Source organism: Semicossyphus pulcher, unplaced genomic scaffold, assembly GCF_022749685.1.
Source record: "Semicossyphus pulcher isolate SPU_LCO1_2020_fin unplaced genomic scaffold, fSemPul1.0.p SCAF_7, whole genome shotgun sequence".
In the NCBI taxonomy this organism is placed as follows: Eukaryota; Metazoa; Chordata; class Actinopteri; order Labriformes; family Labridae; genus Semicossyphus; species Semicossyphus pulcher.
In genome coordinates, this window is record NW_027211748.1 from 17,237,021 (window position 1) to 17,260,647 (window position 23,627).

Consider the following 23,627-nt stretch of genomic DNA (forward strand, 5'->3'; position numbering starts at 1 on the left):
CGCGTATCAACACTCCTGTCGCGGTCAGAGAAGGTGTGAAAGAGGGAGGCGAGAGAGGTCAGTGGCAGGTCAGCACAAACACAACGCCCTTCTTTAGAGAGGATAGTCTGCTAGGATGCAGCTACAAAGTTATGTGCACAGCCGGTTGTAAATTGTAGAGGAAAAAAAAACGCTACACGTCTAACTGTCTGCATGTTCCTACAGCTCGCCCACTGCAATGCAGTGGTTGTAAAGAACCGTCAATTTTGTGCAGCGTGAGTGACAAAAAATGCAGATACATACAGAGTCAAAAGCAGAAACAGAGATGTGCCAGCCTTCCTACTGTGCTGCACCACTTTGACCCGGCTGACCCGCAGTCTCACACATGCACAGACACAAAAAAAGGTGTGTGAGCACATATATATATATACAGAGTGCGGTCTGAGCTCAGCAGGAGGACCTTCGGTTCCGCCATTTTGTGCTACAAACACGGAGATCAGAGCGAAACCGTGGCAGGCGTCTCTGCAGTCTGTTTATTTCACAGATATGATTATTCTTAATTTACCCTCATATTTATTTACTTCTTTCTTTTATTTTTATTGAAGTACTTATTATTAGTACTGATTTATTCTAAAGCACAAATAAATACCACCGTCACACAACTTTGCAAGAAGATGCCTGATTTTGTGTGAATGAAGCCAAAGTCGCGCTTGCTCCACCTCTGCAGCTACACCTACACCTGCTCTTTATACACACACACGACACAACAGACTGTTCTAATTCACATGTCCTGAAATACTGAAGCTTTGTCACGTCTCTTTGGTGTCTCAGACATTAAAGAGACACAGACAGACAGAGAGCCGTCAGACTGAGGCAACTATGTAGTCTGGTGGCTGCGTTTTTTGAGTCCTGGCCTGCGGATCATTGGCTTAACACCGCCTAAGTAATTGCACCCAGAAACACAGCAAAATTATGAGAAATATAATCTCTATTCTTCATTTCTAGAATAGAAATGTAGGCAGGTGTTCTGGTTTCTGTTTGTACTACGCTTGTAGTCCGAGTAATATTGACCAATCACGTATCAGCAGGCTGCGGCGTATGCTCTCTGTGTGGAGAGAAAAAGCAGGCGGAACGTGATGCGCCGTGATGCCATCCCGGCTCCCATCAGCTTCATCATAAGATGATTTACCTTTTGTTAATCTCTATAAACAGACATCTGCAGCAAGTCGGCTAACAATACGCTCTAGATCTAAAAGATGAGACTTGAGATAAATTCCCTTGACGCTGCGTCACAAAAAGCCGCTCAGCATTCAGATTTCCCAACTTCCTTGAATGCATCAGAAATGATGGATCCGACCTCCGATCAACAAACGAGCATTTTAAAAGTAGTCTTCTTCTCCTCTTGAGGACAGACCTGACACAGCTTCGTTTTTACTTTTTACTACTTTGCATCATGATGTTGAAACTTCGGCGAAGGTAAGACCCGTCAATTAAAGTCAATCACAAGAAAGAAGTCTTGACTGGAAGTCGTTTATCACTAACCGCTGGCTACACGCCCCGGCATGTTCACCGTTGTCCCCAGAGGCTATATCGTCATCAGACTGTCGCCGATGGGATATGAGATTGTGAGAAATAGGACTAAAGGGTTTCTGCAGAAACAGACAGCGCAGCAGTTGTCGTGGGTCAGGATTCGTTTTGTATCAGTTTATACTTTGTTTTAGAGGAAATTTCTACTCATTATGTCTTTAATTCGATTTACATTACTACAAACTTGTTGGAATCTGTTTGGTGACATTTTCTTTACCAGTGATGTGTGCAGGTTGGTCATAAAAAGCTATACAAGTACACGAGTACCACAGCAAAGTTTAACACTTTATCTGATATCATGAAAACCCCACCCCCTCCCTTTATTCCCCTGACCTCATCACAACCCTGAAACGATTAACTTAACTCGTCATTTTGAGCGTCAGGGTCAAATCCCCCGATTAAATGATTACAGCATAATACCTGGGAGTCGTTTTATTATAATCAATCTGTAGTAAGCATAAACACATTTCTAAATGAAGGCATTCCTTCTATTCTTAGAAATACTATGGGTTTTGTGAAGAAGAAGTCGCCTGTGTCAGGATTCAATCTTGACGTGTATTAAACCAGCTTCAGCGATCACACATCGTTCCATCAGACCATCAAGAGCCCATCAAACCGGCATGAGTGTGCACTTACGAGGAGGAATTGACGGTGGTGTAGCCGGAGGGACACTCAGGGATGCATCCGCCATTGTGGATGACGTACTCGTGACAGTCGGGGCTCTTGCTGTGCTCTTTCTCCCGCTCCTTCTCCCGCTTGCATCTGTTGTGGAGATCCTGGCAGAAGGCGAAGGAGACGCAGCGCCAGCCCTTGTAGGTGTAGTGGTTTTCGGGGCAGCGCTCCACGCATTTGTCTTCGTGCTGGAGGCCGCGGCAGGCCACGCAGTGACCGGCCGAGTGGGGCTTCAGGCAGCCGCCCAGACACTGGTCGTGGCAGCACTGGTCATCCTTGGTGCAGGCTCGGTGTTTACACTGAACAGGGCACACTGTAGATGAGAGAGGAAGAAGGAGGTTAAGGAAGCAAAGGTGACACAAATTAAAAGGTTAAGTATGAATGGACTGAGTGTGAGCAGCAGGAAGAGGGAAACAGGACACTTATCCAACTGTTACTTGGTATTCCAGTTCCCCATGTGATTTTATTACATCTATATTAAAGATCTTTGTTTCTCCAGCTCCACAGAAATCTCATATGATCGGATCTGTCTGTCTGCAGGAGTGTAATCCCTCCTCGCCGCACTCGCCAAAATCCCAGACAACCATCTGACATTGGCCAACGAGCAAGCTGAATACAAACAGCGGGGATCCAACACTGGCTGACAAAAGACAGACATTTATCCAGAAAGCTTGGTGAAAGTGAGCCAGAGGGGAAAATCTCTCATTCCAAGCATTCATTATTTTGCAAGCAAGCGAAGGGCAAGACATCTTTGCTTGTTTTCCCTTTCGTTCCTGCAGGACAAGAAGTTTAATGAGTGACTAAATGTTTGAAATTTGATGATGAAAAAGCCTGATTAATCAATGGATTATTAACTTTTTCAAACGTTTTTTAAAAAATATTTTTTATGCCTTTTATGCCTTTATTTATAGAGTACATTGGATAGTGCTGGAAACAAGGAAAGAAAGAATGGGGGATGACACGCGGCAAGGGGCCAAGGGTGGGAGTCGAACCTGGGGCCACCACATTAAGAACTGTAGCCTCTGTATAAGGGCCGCCAAGAACTTTTTCAACCACGGCAGCTCTACATTCACATGATTTTGTTTTTAGGGCATCCCTCCATGGGTGCACCCCCTATAAACATTTCTTTATAGCCTTTTTTTGCAGGGTCAAATGTCTCCATAGTTTGCCTCTACTATCGTTAGTTCTGACTGCCCTGCACCTCAAAAACAAATACTGTTTGCTATGGCAAAATCACATCAAAGGGTTCAGTTAAACAATTATTTGATTAATTGATGGAAAAGAAATACAGACAATGACTGTACTAAATAATTCATCATTTATAACCAACTATCAAGTAAGTATTTCGAACAGTCATTGGTCTGAAAAGAACCAAAATACTCTTTGGTCCTTAGTTGGACAAAAACAAAGTAGATGAAGTGTTCACTTCCTGTTAAGGGAAATTGTAGAGAACACTTTCTGACATTTAGATCAGAAAATGTATAGACTCAAACATAACAAAAACATCAGCTAGTATGAGAATAATGCTTAGAAGTCGTAGAAAGCTATACTGCAATTCATGAAATCAAAAGAGCCTCAAAATAATTTTAAGAAGACGATATATACAAAATATCCATGCATTACTAAGCCCTTGGTTACAGTGACTATAATAAATACCATCTAAAGTAGCTGTGCAACAAAAGCGTAGGCCTCTTTTATAAAGGTACAGAGTGCTGAAGTTCAGCGATGTTTCTGGCTGTAAAATCGATCAGCTAAGGACAGAGGCACCGGTCTGTAGGTCGCCTCTTTATGCATACATCTGCACGAATGTGTGCCTGTAATCAGCCTGTTACATAACACGAAACTAGCAGGACAGGGAAGTGAGTGTGTCTGTAAGTGTATCAGAGTTTATGTGAGTGTTAGCAAAAGTATGAGGATGCATGGAGGCTTCTCAGAGGTAAATACAGCTGACTGACCTGCCTGCCTGCTGAGATTAGCCTCTCATCCACGAGAGCCAGATTAAGACCAGTCAACAGCAGGGGAGATAATGAGTCACAGGGGTTAGGGGCATGTTACAGGTTAGACCGTAAAGTTGTCAGTATGTGGCTGTTTTACAGGTCTGAGCCACATAAACACAAACAAAGGAAGGAGAGGGAAGTTTCTGTTCTGACTTCCAATTACGGATCAATGATCTTTGTTATTGTTTTCCTTGTAAACTTTCTATTGTTGAGCATGACTCTGTCAAAACTGCCTGGCCTCATTAGCGGGACGAGGTCAGCCCTTAAATGAACAACACAACACGGGCCCCCTGTCCTTCTGCATTTAGAGGTAAGCTCTTGAAGAGCGTGTGTTCGGCAGCAACATGAGAATGGCAGTGTGTGTGTGTGTGGGGGGGGGGGGCTAAAGGGGGGGCATGGTGCTGGAAAAACAAATGATATAACCACCTTTTATCTACGTCAGTCTGCCCAAGGTGGGACAAAAAAGCGCCCTGAAGGAGATTGCAACATTGATAAACAAAATTATCTCCTTGAAATGATGTTTCCCTTCAGTTTTGGAAAATCTATTTCAAAAGCTGCCCTTCAACTTTTGCTCAAATACACAGACGCACGCGCGCGCACGTACACACAGAAGAGCTCTGCCTTCTCCTCACACAGACTCCTGATCCTCCAGCAGGGCTCCATGTCGGAGCACAGGCCCAGCAGCAGATCCACCCTCAGCCTTAGCCAATGTGTTGGCTAGCTGCAGAAGCTAGCCATTCAAATGGCCTCTCCCATCTCCAAGGAAGACAGGCGCACAGTTTAACCCTTTGTGTCCCGCTCTCTCCCCTCTCAGCCAGTCAGACAGCAGCAGAGATGGGTGGTACTCAAAAAAATCAGCCCGAGAGCCACATAGAAACAGGCTGAAGAAAAAAAGAGCTGCACTGCTGCACTCTGTTTCTAACTAGTACAAATGAGCTTCTTTTGTGTTTGTTGAAAGCACAAGTAGTTCTAATGAAATACTCAATGTTTTGTTTGTAATGCAGATTAACTTTGGATGGACAGAGGGAGGAACACACTCTCAGGCGAAACCTTTCTATTCATTAGTCCTTGTTGAGAGAAACTTTCAGCTTTCTGTAGTAAATGGGTTCAAATTCATGCAGAGAAAATCCACGTTCTGTTACTACAGTGTTGAACAGCTCGCTGCCTCGGGGGATGCAGCATGTCTCATCATGTCCACAACGCATTAGGAGTTATCACCACCTTTTACAGCACTGCAACACCTGAACAAAATCCCTTCAGATCGAGGTATCTGTGTGAACAGCTGAGGACTCCTTTCTGACTGCTGCTGTCAGTTTAAGAAGTATTTCAGACGAGGTTTTTGTACACTGTACTAGAGATAGACCGATATGGTTTTTTCAGGGCCGATACCAATTATTAGTAGTCAAGGAGGCCGATAACCGATATTTGAAGCTGATATTCATTTGCAGTAAAAGTGAAAATATTGGCGTCAAAATTTTGAATAATACAAACTCCAACACTTAACTTTGATTAAATGCCTTTAAGCATATGCATCAGAGCCAAAATAACCCAGTTTTAAATTGATCTCTTATTGGCCATCAGATTAAAAAAAAAAAAAAATTGAAAAAAAATTGAAGAAAAAAAAAAAGCTGATGCCGATATGTGTCAAAATGCCAAATATCGGCGCCGATAACTGGCCCGGCCGATAATCGGTCTATCCCTACACTGTACAGTATATATATATATATATATAAATATATATATATTTTTTTTTTTAAAGATTATTTTTTTGGCCTTTCGCTTTATTTGTAGGACAGCTGAAGATAGACAGGAAATGTTGGGAGTAGAGAGTGAGGCATGACATGCACCAAATGATCGTCAGACCGGGAGTCGAACCTGCGATCAGTGCGACGAGGACTGTAGCCTCTGTACATGGGGCGCCTGCTCTACCGACCGAGCTGAACAGCGCCCCTGTACAGTATATTTTTAAATGATGTCAGGGGAAATGTTTTCTTTCTAACAGTTCTGAGTAAGATCAGGCCTTTTAATCATCATCACTTTGACTCATTTCTAACCAGAGAAATGCACTTAACGATCGGCCTGTGATCAGCGCGTTGAGGACTGAGGCGCCTGCTCTACCAACCGAGCTAAACCAGCGCCCTGACTTGTAAAAAGATTTTAATCTCTATCTGACCTTCTAGGTTAAGGGTTCATGTATATGACTGATTATGCTGGCTATATTGAACTAATTAATACATTTATTATACTTATAAATAAAATAACCCACCAATCAACAGACGATAGAAAAATACAGTTAGTTGCATATTATGTTTAAAGTAGGTCTGAAACTATTTGCTTCGTTAACACATTTTGTTTGATATTTAAATCACAGATGATTTTAAGATAGTGCTCGTCAGTTGCAGCCTGAACATTGCTAATGCATTGCAAATATTGGAAGCAGCGCAGTGGGTGCAGACTTGTAGGGGAAGAAAAAAAAAACACGGGTTAATGTAGGTCGATCAATTTGGGTGACTGATGTCGAGCTTCAGACATGCAGCGAGTGCCACCTCAAACAACAAGTGGGTGAGCACTTTCATGAAGCACCAAAACAAACCACTCACTGTCCAAAAGATTTCAACAGTTCACCTTACCAGCAGCTGACTCGGACATGTGTGCCAAGCTGCGATCAACGCTGGTAGTCGAGCTTAAATTAGCAGTATTATTCACTGCAGGACATCACAGAGGTGTTTATAATATCAACAACAGTGACCACACTGAAGGAGATAAACTTGTTTCTTGTGTGCTTGTCAAAAAGGTTTTCAAGGTCGAGACCCTGAGGACCTTTGAGAGTGGGGCCACCCCAAGCCGTCTTTGATCTCCCAGAGCGAGAAGGACGCTGAGGAGAGTGTTTGTCATTCTTTCCTTAAAACATGCAAATCTCTTAATACAGGCCCACATTCTTTATTATCACTCCAAACTCCTCAGCCAGCACTGTTCATGAAGAGCAGAGGTCTTTTCTCACTTTAGTCCGTGTCGATTAGTTCTGCTCAGCTTGAGTTTGCTCTTGTCAGCATCTCAACTACTTATCTTCCATTTGGACAGAGTGAAATCACTCGACAACAATAAATCTATGAGGTTTGTGAGAGGCAAGTGCTGGGTCGGCAGTTGGACTTAGGTCTGTTTACCACTGGCTTAAAAAAAAAACTGTCTAAATGTGTATCGGTTGTCTCCTTGTCCTTATTACTCTGGTTCCTGTGGCACGCTGGTCAGGGCCTGTCTGATCTCTTGTCATGGGGTTTGTGCAAAGTGCAGCAGGATCACATGAAGGCCGGGGAATAATGCAGCAGAAATGCCTGGCTCTTTATCTCATCAGCAGAGGTTTCACTTGGATGAGTGGAGGGGGGGGGGGGGGGGGGGGACAGAGCCACACAATGAGACACTCAATCCCTGAAATCAACAACAAACGGACACAACTCCGGTCGCTGTGTAACAGACATGAATACACACTGTCAGGGTGATGCCAACTTGGAAATGAGAGGTATTTGCGCAGCCTGCAAGCCAGCAGCAAGTTTCAACAGTGCGGGGTGTCGGAAAAGGAAGAAAGAATCCACATTGCTTGCAAGAAATGACTCATACAGTTTATAATGGTTCCTTGTCTGCTGTCTGCAACCAATACAAACACACTGTAGAAAGAGTTTTCTCTGTGTTATTTCTACCAACACCAAAATGCATTACAAACACTTCACTCTGTACCCTTAGCTCTGGGATTTCTGCCTAAAATTAAGAGCCTCTGTACTTGTCATTAACCGCAATCGTCCCTAAATCATTTTGTGGTGAGTTTTTCCAAGTTTCTTTTTTTAGCAGTGACGAAACAGCAGCTTATTCAGGCTTTTTTGTATAGAACAGGAATGCGGTGGTGCGCTGGTCAGTAATTAAAATTCCAGGTCCATGACGAGGGCAGTGTTTAGTTTCGTATGAAAGAACGTTTTTGCTGAAGGTCCAGAAAGAACGATCTTCAGAAGATCAAATAAAGGACTTTTGAAAATGCTGATCCTGCATTTTTCCAACACTTTTGACAATTTAAAACAAACTGACAGCAATCTGAGTTCAGAATAAACTACTAAAGTTAACTCAGTAGAGTGATTCATGTTCAAATGACATGGTCTACACAGCACTCAGTCCACAACAGCTGACTACATATTTTGGGATAATGAGGTCATGCTAATGCTAATACTATAAAAAAGGGCAAAAAAGAAAGATATTTGTATCTTAAGAACTGGTGCAACTCACAACTTTTTGAATTATAGATTGATCCATAAAAGATTCCCTGTGCCCATGGTGATGTCTTCAGGTTCTTTTGTCCAAAGATATTCAATCAACAACCTGACAGAGCCCATCGATGGCTGGTCACCAATGATACCCCTTTCCCACCATTTTTAGAGCGTTGACACGGGCTTGTCAGGCCCGGGGAGACCTTCCGATTGTCTCTTTTCCCATCGTCACTGGAGTATACTCCTTGCCGTCTCTTTTCTGCTGCGTCACCACCTGACGTCACAAATGCGGCAGAGACAGGGTTAGCAAACAGTGAAGATGTTACGGTGGTTAGGTCTTTATTGTATCTATTACTCATTCAGTCTGTTTATCTGACAAATTTGCTGCTTGGACGGAGACGGGCAGAATTTGTAGCTGAGATGACAAGGAGTCGCAAAAGTTACCAACGGAGCATAGCATCGTGTCGGAAAGGGGGCGGAGATTAGCGTGTCGACCTGTGTTTTGTGTTCCCATCAATGCCGATGGGCGCCAAGGAGATAATTACCTGGGTCTACTGCAGAGTTATTTGACCCGGGTCTGAATGCTGATTGTTCCCACTAAGCAAAAAAGCCAGACATTAGCGGGTCATAGCGTTTTTTTTGACCAGTGGAAAAGGGGCTTGAGGCTTGTTCTGCTCGAGGTTTCTGCCAATTAAAAGGAAGTTGTTCCTTTGCCTCTGTTACCAAGTGCTTGCTCATTGGTGGAACAATGTCAGGCCTTTCTTTAATTGATATTAGTACAGTTTAGACCTGGTCTGTATGCATAGTGCCATGAGAAACTTTTGTTGTGATTTGTCGCAATATAAATAAAATATGACAGATTTTGAGAGAGAGCATTTTAGTTGCGCAAGTAATCAACTAATTTTTACAGCATGAAAATCAAATGCAGCCACCAATGCAACATCCCACATACAGTATAAAAATCAAAGGTTGTTGCTCAATAACCTCAATCCAACTGTTTGACCCATTGAGAGCTTTTTCTAGCCGTGTTTCTTATGCAGATTGTGTTCGGCCATTCCCTCCTGGCTAATTCATTTGTTCCTGTTGGCTACATCTGAGTTTGTTACAACAGTCATGCTGGTGCAACTTCACCAAACTGTATACAGGACTGAGCCTGAGCTTCATTCACTGCAACAACTCTGTTTAATGGACCCAGTCAACCATCAGAAGTTTTGGCTTAAAGTCCTGCTCGTCAGAGTCCTATTTTTCTAGCGGATTATACTGGAAGTGTAAAGTAAACACATTTTATCACCCATTTGTTGTCAACTGAATGTGGGAACTACAAAGATATGCCAAAGGTGTTGTTATTTTAAAGGTGTGTATTTCAGGATAACCATAGTAACAGTACACTGATCTTACAGCTGAATGGTGTCGTCACTAACTAGGTGGTATATAAGAGAAGGTCACCACAGGTCAACATCTTTAATTATCTTTCCGTCATCAGGCTGCTATATGAGGTTGTTTTCAGCGTTTGTTATGACAGAATGCCTTCAGAGTGGTTTGTAGAGTATTGTAGGCTCCATAACCTCCAGGTCACTGCAAACACAATGGTTTAACTTTACAGTGCCAGCAGAAGACAGAATTCAAGATGGCTGCAAATACGAGCCAGACTTCCGAGCCTTTTTTCCTTTGTTCAGTCCAATTTGAATATAACAAATAACATCAGAGTGCGCCATCTTTAACGTTTCAAGTCCTATAACTGAATCAATATCCATGATGATGCCCTTAGCAAATTAAATGTATGATTTTGCCTCACTTGCCTGCGGTGGTGATGACTGTTTTCTCTGTCCCCATGTGCACTAGCGTCTGTCATTAATACAGCACTGCCTGGTTTCCTCTCTGCTAGTGAGAAACAGATGTTACATACTTCCAATTTCTACTTCCAAACATCGTATCTGTCAACTGCAGCTCCCTCTGCACCTCAAATAAGAAGGAGATAGATGCAGGTGAATGAAGATGGATAGATGTGGGGACATGAAGTAAACAATGAATCAATTCGCTGAGCACATGATATTTGAGTGTAGGTGTTGACTTTGGAAAGAGTTTTGTATTGACAGGAACATTGGGAAGGCTACAGTGTTAATTATCTATGAAACGCCCAATGACATTTCAGGAGACAATTAATTCATGAGTTTGTGAGGCCTTGGGCTATCATTACATCCCCAGGCTGTGTTTACTGAAGACATTTCAGGTAACATCTCACAGGTCAGAGTTCATATGACTTCATGCCTTCAGTTGAGGGTAATTACTTATAGTCAAATATTTATCTGTAAAAACTGCACAAATTGTGCGTCGATGACGAAAGAGAAGTCACATGGATGTTTGGAGGGTCACCAAAAGACATTTATGAAGAGGTGGAAAAGTACGACCAGGTGGAGCTGATACGATTCATTAACCTAAAAAGACCAACCGCTTCCTTGTTTTCAACGTCTCATGCTCGAGGGATCACACCATTTCTTTGTATTAATCATTGTAGAGTTGAAACAATCTAGAAGTCCATCGCTAGAAAGTTAATCTGCAACTATTTAAATAATTGATTAATTTGTTTTGAGTCCATTTCAAAGCAAAAATGCCAGATGTATGCTCGTTTTATCTTCTGAAATGTTTGTTTTTGTATTATGGGATTGTAGCTAAAACACTTTGGGTTTTGGACTGTTGGTCAGACGAAACAAAAAAAAAAGAAGGTATTTCTTTTTTTGAAAACGGCTCTTGGAAACTTTGATATGGAATAGGGCTGCACGAAATTGGAAAAAAAGTGACATCGCAATAACTTTTTGTTCTGCAATATTTATTATGAAATAAAAAAATAAGAAACATTTATCATACCAGACTTTTAAGTCTATTTTGCTCTAACAAAACAAAACCCCTGCCCTTCTTTTATCACTCCTGGTTCAGTGACTCTGACACCTGAATGGTTCAGGTGGAGCGACACGTTTCTTACAGTAAGTACAAATAGACTTGTGGGCTGCAGTTGTTTTATTTATATGGTATACCTACTACTACTTTCTAATGATGTTCAAATGTATGTTTAATCAGCCTGGTGACGGTAACTCTTGGGAATGGAAGCTCACTGTCTCCTACTTCCTGTTGACACACACAACCTCACACCGTGTGTGCGCTGCAGGTGTAGCCACTAAAAGTAAACAGCTGCACGTCCGCTCCGTTAGCAAGCCTGTATGTAGTCAGAGCGTTAACGAGCACCGGGACGAGGCGCCGCTGATAAGAGGAATACACACACTGCCCCAACTGAGAATATATTAATGTATGGGTGTTAATATACTGAACAATTAATCTGAATATTAAAAACTGATCAATTGATGATTAAAATACCTGCTTAAGTTCTCCCATCAAAGCTGAGAGTCACCTTGTCTGAGCTGTGGCTGTTAAGAGATTTAATGTGTTTAAGTTTCATAAATTTGACACAGAAGAAGGATATCAGTGAGGACAGTCTGACGTCAAAGTATTCAATCAAGTATCAAAACACAGGTGGAAAAAATATTGACTGACAACAACCTGTGATAAAGCCAATTCAAATTGAGCCAAAATGAAGGACGTCATATGAAAATGTTCTTCTTTCTTGCCGGAGCGTGTCTGTATAAATAGCAAAGGCTGATGACCTTGGTTTATTTGTCTCGTTTTTTCTCTCTCACCACGTGTCAGCCGCTCTGACTCAGCAGCAGCAGCACGGCTCGTTTGAGACGCTCTGGTACCAACAGGAACCGTAAACAATTTCATTAACCGGCCTCGGCCTCCGTTAATAGAACAAAAACACACAAACAACATGGAAAAGCACTTTTTGTTTTGAATGCTGCCCTGTCGCCCCTGTCATCAGAAGGCAGGATATCCAGTTTGTCCGTGACTGGAATAGAAATGATAAAACACTGTGCTCTCATTGATGGGCAATTACGCTGCCTGCTCGACAGGCAAATGACGCACGCCACGGCCTTGAATCTTCATTTCCTTCCAGGCCTCGGTGTCAGGCTGCAATAAAGACTACCTAGAAGAATTTATGTCACATTAATGCTACATCACAAAACCCTTTGTCTTTATTTAAATTGACGCAAATTATCTTTAGTAGTGTGCAGCAGCCCACAGGAGAGATGAAAAAGAAGTGTGAGCAGCGAGAAAGAAGCCGCCAGAGCACACTTAAGATTTTGTGTTTCTTCATTTAGCTGAAGGCTTAACGTGCCGACGGGGCCAGTTACGGTGTTTTTGTCTCCTCTTCTACCTCACTAATGGTTAATGCATTTGTTAGGACAGTCAGAAAGAGTTGGTGCTGCTCTTTTGGTGAAGATGGCATTATGACGCTTTCGTCTTTCTGAGTGCTTGTATTTTGTGATTCCAGAAGTAGCAGCAGCAGATTGTGTTGAATAAAAAAAGAGATTTGAGCATGACTAGTGATAAAGACTGAGGCAAGAATTACTCTTACAGAAACAGAAACTTATGGCCACATTTTTTGTAGATTATTCTTTTGGCCTTTTAAGCCTTAATTGAGTGAGAGGACAGTGGATAGCCTTGGAAACAGGCAAAGAGAGAGTGGGGATGACACGCGGCAAAGGGCAGAGGGTGTGAGTCAAACCCGGGGCCACCGCATCAAGACTGTAGCCTCTGTACATGGCCTGCGTGATTTAACCACAGAGCTGAACCGGCAAGGGCCACATTTCTGATAAATGAAGGATCTTTTGACTAAAAGGGGACATATTTTAGCTATGCAATCAATTTTGTATTATTCTCATGCGTTTCTGAATCACGTTGGTAAAGTTTGTTTCATTTTAAAAACTGCAGACATATTTTAATTTCATTATTTTTCAGAGCTTCTCCTTCCTCCTGAGACAAACAAGCCGTTTTGCCATTCAAAGGTCAGACCTCAGCCACGAGTGTGCGATCCCATGTGTGGGAACGGCCGTCACTCTAAAGTTGTAGAAAACACGGCTGCTCTAGGATCTGTTATTCGGCCTTACATGTACGAGCCAGAATCGGCAGAAGGTATCGGAATGGTAAGTTGAAATCTTGACGACGACTTGACTACAAGCTCGTGCAAGAAGGCAGCCTCAGGTGAATGATGGTGAATGACGATTGGTCGATTTTAGCGAAAGCAAGGTTCTACGTGGAAACCTGCAGCCGTTCTGAACGGCCCATTTCAAAGGCGACCTTTTTAAAAATGTAATTCTGTAAAAACACGGAATTATGTAGTTTTCCCTTTTTACAACAATAAACACCCAAACATGTGAAACCCATGAAAATATGAGAATATCAATTAAAAAGATGTGGTCTGTTTTATAACACACGAGCCGACAAAACACTGGTAACTGTTGATGTCAAACTCTCTTGTTCAAGCTTGTCAGAAGGCTTTTGTTTGTTTAATATCACTGTAAGCTGAAATTATGTGTGTTTTTAACCATTAGTCAAGCAAAACTAGTTATTTAAGGAGGTCACCTTGAGCTCTATGAAACTTTGTTTTTCTAACTAATTTCTAACATGTAAAAGGCAAAGTTTTGTGCAGATGAATTCCCATTGTAGAGGTAAAATTATCAGCATTCATTGCCAGCTTCTACTTTGACATTTCCACAATTTATTTTCTATTGAGCGTTTTTCTTGGAGGACAGTGAAAACACTCGCTCACTCAAAAGCTTTCCTGCACTAAGAGGCCAAATCAATCAATCTCAATAAATCCACTCCAGTCCCTGAGCAGACTCCCAGCACAACAGACTCAGAGCATCATTTAATTATGTTTTTCATTTCATTCATTTATAGCCTTGAGTACAAATAAGACAATTTCAGGCGTTGGCACTGAAGAAATGAGACTTTATCATATTCAACAACAGCGATATTTAGTATATTTTGTACATGTCAGTGCAACAGTCCTCTTTTTATAAGTAATGACTGAATAAACTAATAAATAAACATCTGGATCAAGGTTGCATGTAGCTTGTGAGAGTAGATAAAAGTAACATTTTCCTGCGGATCAGATTAAACCCGTAGTAAAACAGCAGTGAGCCGCTGTAAATCGGATGGCTGTGGTGAGCGTGAGCGCGTACAGCGGTGAAGAAACGCCTGTCGGCCCCGCTTTAACAGATGCCTGAAATGTCTGGGATTCCATGGGAAAGGCTCCAGTAGCTGAACGCCGCCGAGGGTTCGCAGGGTGCAGCTCCACAAGACTGAGTGCCAGAGCAGTTAAGTCAGCTCAAAGGAGTGTGTGTGTGTGTGTGTGTAGATTTAGGCTAGTAGACTAGCTCTCTGCATACTGAGCCATGAAAAGAGTAGACTCTTGAGGGTGGGGGGGGAAAGGGGTTGGATTTTTATGACTTCCATGCATCTGTCTGATCTTGTCTGATTCCCTTTATTCTTTTTACGGCTCACTGCAAACAAAGTTTTTGCAGATTAAATAGTTTAAATCAGAAACTTAGTTAGCTAATTTGGTTATAGGGCTCCAAACAGAAGATTAGTTGGTAACATTTCTGAAGTTATGCCACAGCCAGTACAAAGAAAAATCAGCTGCAGCAGATTCATTTTCTTTTAGATGTATTTTTCAATAATCATTTCCAGACTGTTTTATTAAAAGTGCTTCCTCGCCCTTATTTGTTTTTTTTGCACGCCTTTGCATTAAGTTTTATTACCTCCACCAAGGAGGTTTTCCGTGCTGTTGTCTGTGTGTTTTCAGTAGGATTGCAGAAAGAACAAAAGCTTGATTGCTGGAAGGGTGGAGCATGGACCAGGCGAAGAGGCCATTAAATTTTGGACCAGATTTGGACCCGACTGTTGAGAAAGTACACATTCCTCCCTGGTGAGCTCACAGTTTATTAGTAACAACTGTTTTTGATAAGAAGCTGCCACGGTCGTGATGTTATTTCAGTGAAAACTCAATTGGTTTCGGTACATACGTTCATCATAATAAAGTGTTTTCTCCTTTTCTTGTATGTATTCTACGTTTCTGAAATATGTCTAATTAAAAGGTAAATGAGGCCTCATTAAGGCACGACCATATTTTAAAATCATTCAAATACTTTTGGAAATATATCCACAAGTACGGTATATAGCGGTTGCACAAGTAGATTTGTATAATTAAGAGGACTGGGCAATTGTTTTTGGCACAGGTCTGTGTTCTAAATGCCATTCTAGCTTCCTGTTTGAAACTGTAAAGCCCTTTGTGACACTGTTTTTATCCTTCTTAGCACCCAAGGTAAAAAAGGAAGAAGCACTTATCTGGGACAGGCAAAGAAACCAAAATGAAAGGCAAAGCCACAGACGGGTTGAATATTGGTTTAAAAGCTTTCTCACAGTGAAACAATCAACAAAGGAAAAGAAACGACACGATGCCAGGGTTGTAGTGTTTCTTTATAGGTGAGAATATAAGAAACGCTGTGGCCTTTACCTTGTGAACTCGCCGGCCATATGTGCATGTACGGTATATATTGCGTTTGGATGGCGTTTGTTCCAACACTATGTGAGATCTATGAACTTGTAATCGAATCACAGCAGGCTTTATTTTGGAGGTGTGATGGAAAATCTATTTCACACACTGTGAGGAAAGAAAATGTAAGCAGGTTTGTCTATGTTAGTTTTCATTTGGTGGAATCACTGTTTATATGTGCAAGAATGTCGATTTTCTATCACCTTCATTTAGGCTTAAAGGCAATTTAGTTACAGTACTTCTTGCAACAGATGAGCGCAACCATGTGCAAAAGGCTACACAGTTTAAGCGTCCAGGTTTATTATTATATAGAGGATACAGAATGAATGGTGGCCGTGACAAAAATAGGAATAGAAGTAGTGATTCATGTGATGGGAGGATGACGGGCTCGCTTGGCTTTCAGGCTGGTTGATTTTTTTGAAGGCTATGAACACATGAAGCTTTAAAAATTCACTGTCAAATACAACTGTCCTCAACCGGTCAGAGAGACATCACAGAGCAGCGTCTTTAAACCTTCGACAGGTATAAAGTCACATACAGCGAAACTTTTCAGAAGTCCAGACGATATAATAAAGCTTCCTCATGTTTTGTCACACCAGGGGTCACTTCCACCTCAAAATAATAAAGCCCAGTAACAATATCTGCTTTTTTCCCCACAGACAGCTTTACAAGCAGCTAAGTTTGTCCTCTTTCCAGTTTGACCTCCAAGGGTCACGCATCAGTATTTTGGGCTCATAAAAGTGTCTGCCCCGACCGAGGCTGCATCCCAGGCCCCCGTGTCCATTCATAACCTCAGAGCGGAAGCATACCAACAAAGACAGGAAACAATTGGGAAGAACGCTCCGCAATCTTTTCTACGACCACCATTGTTGAGGGTGGAAAAGGATCGTGGCGCCAGCGCCGAATGTTGCGTGTGGGAGCTGCGGCAAGGTCGTCAGAGGGGAGAGCTGAGGGTCAACTGTGAGACAGAAAACCATCCCCCTGACCGGCGACCTCGCTTTTCCTTCCGATACGGCCTGGCTGAATGACCGATGTGTTCATTTCCACGATTACACCACAGTGTTACTCTCCTGTTTCCTAGCAGCAAGACTAAACAATAGCTGTCCACTTTGTCTGCACGCACACACACAGAGGTTATGTCCATGAGTGATTTATACTCTGTGTCTGTGTTGCCATTACACACACTGACCCTGACAAATCTCCAAGCCCATCTTGTGATTGGTGGACAGACGTATGCGATGCGAGCCAAGAGTATATTTGGAACGTCCATATCGAGAGAGGTCCGGCAGCGGGTCCTCACCTGACCTGGCTCAAATGTGATTCATAGCAATACTCTAATTGTGACAGCCTGCATTAATGCATCAGTCGTCTCCCTCTGCTCACAGGCGACACGGGAACACATGCTACAAGTGTGGAAAGGGACAACCCCAATCAGAGTGTGAGGCGTCTGCTGAGAGCTGTTCGCCACCTTATGGGAGCTTATTAAATATGTAACAGATCGCTCAACCCAAACACTGCCAAAGCTGTTGCTGCGGCTGCGGAGGGAGACGACAGCACCCCCCTGGGTGTCTCATCTCAGGCAGAGGGTGGATGATTAAGATCACTTTTAATAATCTGTGTGTGTAAAACAGCGGCCCCATGGGGGATACATGCTGATTTATATCTGTGGGCTTGGTGGAAGGCCTGCAACAGAAGCTAGTCCTCAGTGAGAACAAACGTGAGCTGCGCTGGATAACAAAAAAACATAATAGACATCAAAAGAAGCTTTATGGCACATTTACAGCAATAGAAAACAATTTTTATCTGCAGGTTTCTGCAGGGTTCTCCAAGTTTAACTGACATAAGTATAATAGAAATCAAGGCATGGCTGTACAACTACAAGAGATGGCAGGATTCACCAATGAAAAATGCTTAGAGGATTGCAGAAGTTGGCACTTATCCATAATGAGAGGATGAGCTTCCTTTACCTGTATGTGTTTGTGCCATTTGCTACAGGTCTGTAGATTAAATTCAAGGCTTTATAGGATTTTTAAACTTATAAAAAGTCCTAAAAAGCAAATGTAAAAGACAAAAAAAATTAAGTTTAAATGAGTCAATTAATGCAAGCTGTTCCTATCACCCCCATCACTAAAGTGCCCCTCTATCTAAGCCAAAGCTCAAAAAGAAATACTTAACAGATGTTGTGTACCAAGTTGTTCATACACATGAAACTGAAAAAGGAAACACCCTTTCACACAATTACATTTTACAGTAAGCAAACTCATGTGAACCCATATGACTAAGAAAGTTCTTCATGCTTCGTTCGCCCCAAATTCAAATAAAGAGATCATTAGATATGCACGATTAGGGGCAACCTTAAAGAGTTAGGGGGTTTTCCTGCGCTGAAGATCAACCAAAACATTTATGATTTGAGTCAGGCAAGTACTGTTACATGTCATTCCCCATCTCCCTCTACCCGCGTTTCCTGTCATCTCTCTCGATATAAAATGCCCCCAAAAACCCAGATAAATTAAAGAAAGAGTTGCCGGTAAAATAGATATACATCTGTATATCATAAAATATTGTGGAATATATTAATATTTATTAAATCGATATAAATATTTGAGTCATCTCTCTGTGGGAAGCCCCTGATTTCTTATTGAGTCACAGCCAATATTTGCAGCTGCCAGCCTCTCTCAGAGCTCAGGCTCAGCTGACGTCCTCACAGCCTAAAAAGCTGTGCCACATAACAGCCACTACCAAAACATAATCAAACGGCCATTATCTGCAAATGAAGGTTGGCAAGAAATGGTTATTCGCTACAAGTAAATAGACCCAGCAGTAATGTTTTCCCCCCCGAGCCAGCTCGTAATTTCAAGTCATTTTTTTTACAGGAAATAAAGGCGTGCTTTGTTTGCAGGGGATTTGAGAGGCCTGTGTTTGTCACAGACTACAAATAATACACTTAGACACACAATTAAGGCTCGCACAAACATTGATTACTGCCGGTACACTGGTTTTTTTCAAGCCCTTCATGTTTTTGAGGGCAACATTTAAGTCTGATATGCTCCAAACAAATACATAAAACTATACACTATACAATAAAGCTTCACTTAGTTACTTACTTACATACATCCCTAGATAGATGAGGTTATTCCTAAACATTAAGGTGGAGTCTCCGAACTCACCTAAAGTAGAACGCATTTCTGCTAGCTTTTGGCATTTTTATTAACTAAAATATCAGGCTTTTTAAGGAGCTACATCCCACAGCAAAATATACATATTTCATAAGTGAGGCAATTGTTTAACTGTCATCTAGTAACTTCAAGCGTCAATATCTGCACAGTTTAACTTGGATGCCAATGAACTGAGGGAGCTCAGTGAGACGCTGGCCAAAGTCATATGACCAACCATATCAACCATAATTTGGCCCTAACTTGAATAAACTTTCAAACTTCACAGGATGATGTCTCGTATTTGCCCCAATTACAGCCGCGTGCGTTTGTGTGTGTGCCCGTAGACAAATCGAATCAGCTTCGGTAATGAGCATCTCCTGCAACCTTACTTAGCCACTTTGTGAAACGAATCGCAGCCAGTTTGGTGTAAAAAAGAAGGAGGAAATTAGCTGTAGCTGCTCTGGAAGAAGTTCAAGTGACCCCTGTTATAGGAGCTGGGAAGGGAAATGGGTTGTGACTCCAAACATGGGAGCTAAGCCAAGCCTTGTGATTCTGCAGCTTTGTTTTCTGTTGGTGTACAGACGACAGAAAGTGTGTGACCTGCAGTCACCTCTGGCACATACTGCAATTAACCACTGCCTTTACTTTGAATTGCAAATCTTTTAAAATACAGCAATATCACAATTATTCAGTTCTTCTACGTTGAGAGCTAAATATGTTTTGGACTTAAACAGTTCAGTAAAAATAAAAATGCATCTTTTGGTATCAGATCCATAAACCCTTTTGTGTAAAAACATCACCTGAGTCGAAACAACGGCACACTTGAGACAAGAGGAGGAGGGAAATAAAGAAAAGCAACAAGTTTGGGGGAAAATGCTAACTTAAAGAACTAGAGTAGGTCTATAAAAAGCTGCAACATCTGAGCAGGTCAACAAATGCCTTGCACTCTGTCCTGCGGTTCCAGCTCGGGCTTAACGGCTCTTTTCATGCTTTAGTGAAAGTAGGCAATAAACCACAGGTCCCAGACCACAAGACCACAGGCCCGGCCCCTGCCGAATGCAGGCCCATGACTTGGGATCGGAGCTTGGCAGTCGATGTCTGGTCTTGATTCAACGTCATTGCACACAATTAGGAAACCATTTCTGCAGTGAGTATTTGTACCACACTTAATTTCACCACAATCGGACAAAAGGCTTTCTGTTCTGCAAATGTCTGTAAGGATTTGTGATGACTATGAGCAGTCACCTCAAGCAAAGACTAATTAGAGGAAACCCTATGAAAACAAAGGTACTGTAGAGCTTAATAATGCCCTCACTCGGCCAAATAGAAACTGATTGCAACCACCACAGTAAACAAATAATAACAAGAGCACACATGTGCAGAGAAACACCTTCAAAAGAGCTGTTAAACTCGTGTATGCAGTGTTGCGTAACGGTGCGAGCCAAGGTGTTCAGACAGCACCCATGCGCAAAATTCTTCTCAGCACTCGAACTTGAACTCTTCGGCAGTGTGAAACGGGTGGTCATTTTACAGTAAAGGAAAGAACACACAGGGAACGTCCCAAGTCACGGGGGCTGCTCTTGAAAAAGGGGAACAATGAGAGATGTCTCTAATGTCTTCTTCACCTCCTCCACACAGCATGAGCAATGACAAGCCCTCAGTGTATCGAGAGTAAACATTCAAAGACAACTGGCAAGGTGTTGCGTCACATCAGAGTGCGGTTCAAGCTGCGTTGACACAGAGCATGGCCTACTTAACTAAAGCTGAGCAAACGGCACAGCTCTGACATTTCAACACAACAAAGGGACACAACTAACTTTTGACAAACAACTGTAAGGCTGCGATTCATGTTCATTCTGACGAGATGTAAGACATGTTTTGGATTTAAAAAGCGACCCTTATGGTTTTTTATTTCGTATAAATGCAGAGGTGAATTTTCAGGCAATGTCGGAATGGTTGGATGTTTGGCAAAAGCAAAGGGGAATGGAAATAATGGTGATTAGAAGAACTAAACAAGAAGCTAACTCTGGTCATTGGGGTGCCACATTTCAGCGACAATAATCTAATTAATAAATCAATTAGTTATGTCCCAATCCAGGGGCTGCAGCCTTCAAAGGAGGCGCTCTACAGAGGATGCGCCATTCACAGCCTGCATAGACCTTTACAGCCAAACTGAAATGAGACAGTCTGGTCTATGGAGGATTTCCTGTTTGCGCCATCAGCTGTTCCCGTCCTTACCACTGTGTCACCAAACGCCGCTCCTGTCGCCTAGCAACAGGTAGCTAGCGGGCATTTGTCGGCCGCATCTGGAGGAGCCTTCGAATCGGGACAGCCTTTCACGCACTGCTGTGACGCAATCGGCCTTTAAAGACACCCATGAAGGATGCAGCCCCTGGATTGGGACACAGCTATTGGACACTGTCTTTCCATCAAAAACAAGCATTTTTTATTTTTACATTTATGGCCTTAAATATGAACCTCAAGAACTTTAAAAACGTGACAACACTGAGAAATTGCTACCCGTTGATTGACTCAGTTCTTTCATTATTGATTCATCTGTGGAATATTTTCTGACCCAAATTTCATGAAATGTCTAAAATGTTGTTTCCCTTTGACACCCATCCAGGACCATGATATGTAGTGTGATGGTCCTGGGTTAAGGCTGGGTAATATTGTTGTTTGTTTGCTTGACTTCAGTTCTAACATTAAGAAAAATAAAGATCAGATATATAAGTTAAGAAGACAAAGAAAAGACTACTTACTTCTCTGACAGTGGTTCTGGCTCCAGCAGCGTTCACTGAAGTGTCCGTTGATGGTGGTCGTCTGGCAGGTGGCCTTCCCGATGGCCGTCCCTGGACACACGTCTCCACACTCCCTGTCGTTCTTGTTAGCCATGATGTAGTTGTCCTCCACTGAGTCCAGGATCTTGGACCAGTCCAGAGTGGAGAGATAGCAGAGATCTGGGTTCTTCTCAATTCTCACCGCTCCTCGGGTGATGTTCATCAAGCTATGGAGGCCGATCTCTCGCAGCTGGAGCATCTCGAACATCACAAGGGCGTAGTTGAAGAACAGGTTGTTGCCTCTGATGATAGTAAGGTTCGGAAAGAGATCGCTGAGGCTCTCCATGCCGTAAACTCTGAAGAGCAACAGGTAGTCCGTGATCACCATCAGTTTGGGGAAAGTGACGCCTCGGAAATCCTCTGGCACGGTCCTGAACATGAGCAGGATCTTCAGGTGGCCTTCGATCACAGTGCAGTTCTCAAGCGTCCGCAGGTTGGTCACATTGTTCCGGATGTCCTTGCTTGGACAAACTAAAAAAGACATAAAAGGAGAGACGCAGCTTCTTTAGAAACAAGATACTGTGTATGATTCACAAAAAAGGCACAGGGCATTTTATGTAAAGGCCGGGGTGCACAGGAAAGTCAGTATGAACAGGACATGTTTTGACTCTTTGGCAACAAAAGTTCAGAAAAGACAATTTATCTTGTGCAGTAGTTTGAGGATTACACCTGTTGAACGTGACTGATGCATTTGAGAAGATGTCTGCTCTGTAAACTGGAAAAACTGGGTTAAAGAAATCAGAGGCGGTCTAAAGACGGATAAAAAATAGCTCTCTTGGTAATTAGAGGGGATATTTTACTGAAAAGTATGCGGTCATGTCTCCGGCTTTGATGAAGACCAGACCATCTTTGCTGTTTAGCAACCGCATATCTGGCAGCGAGCCACCGTCAAATATGGAGCGCTGTCATCAGAGCGAGGCTGTGCTCATCCTCGGTTACGCCGAGTTGATTTGTGGAGTTGCTTCTGTAACTCAAGTCCATAAAAAAACATTAGCTAATGCATTAAAAATATTCGGCTGCGAGGCGGGATTGAGGCACTAATGGCCACGTATTGCACCAGTGGTAGATTTGTGGCTTTGTCAGTCCTCACCCAGACATAACGTTTGAGCCCGGTGGATAAAGAAGTTCTTAAACTTTGCTATTACAGAGACGGCTACATTTTCACAGTCTCAACACTCTGTATTTTCTATTGCATCACAATGACGCAGTGCAAATAGCTACTGCAGGGCTGCTATTCGTCAATTCCTTTTTTAAATTCATTATTTAGTATCAAAAAATAGGTTGTTTTTTTTAAATAGTATTAAACTACCCAAAACTCAAATATAGTACGCCATTAACAATAATGGGTTTTTGCATTTTAAAGTTCCTTAAACAATTAATCAATTATCAGAACTAGGGATAGACCGATTATCGGCCGGGCCGATTATCGGCACCGATATTTGGCATTTTGACGCATATCGGCATCGGCCTTTTTTTTTTCTTTTTTTTTTTAATCCGACGGCCGATAAGAGATCAATTTAAAACTGGGTTACTTTGGCTCTGATGCATATGCTTAAAGGCATTTAAACAAAGTTAAGTGTTAGAGTTTGTATTATTCAAAATTTTTACGCCAATATTTTCACTTTTACTGCAAAAGAATATCGGCTTCAAATATCGGTTATCGGCCTCCTTGACTACTAATAATCGGTATCGGTATC

The 23,627-nt window shown here is 42.3% G+C and overlaps 1 protein-coding gene across 1 annotated transcript in view; it reads right to left on the reverse strand.

Annotated features, from left to right (window-relative positions):
* insra (insulin receptor a) overlaps positions 1 to 23,627 on the reverse strand; it is a 56,198-nt gene that overhangs the window by 23,502 nt on the left and 9,069 nt on the right. Inside the window, exons 2-3 of the mRNA XM_069683945.1 lie at positions 21,853 to 22,401; positions 2,203 to 2,551 (exon numbers count right to left, since the gene is read on the reverse strand). Coding sequence (XP_069540046.1) covers positions 2,203 to 2,551; positions 21,853 to 22,401 — 898 coding nt within the window. The remainder of the gene's footprint in view (positions 1 to 2,202; positions 2,552 to 21,852; positions 22,402 to 23,627) is intronic.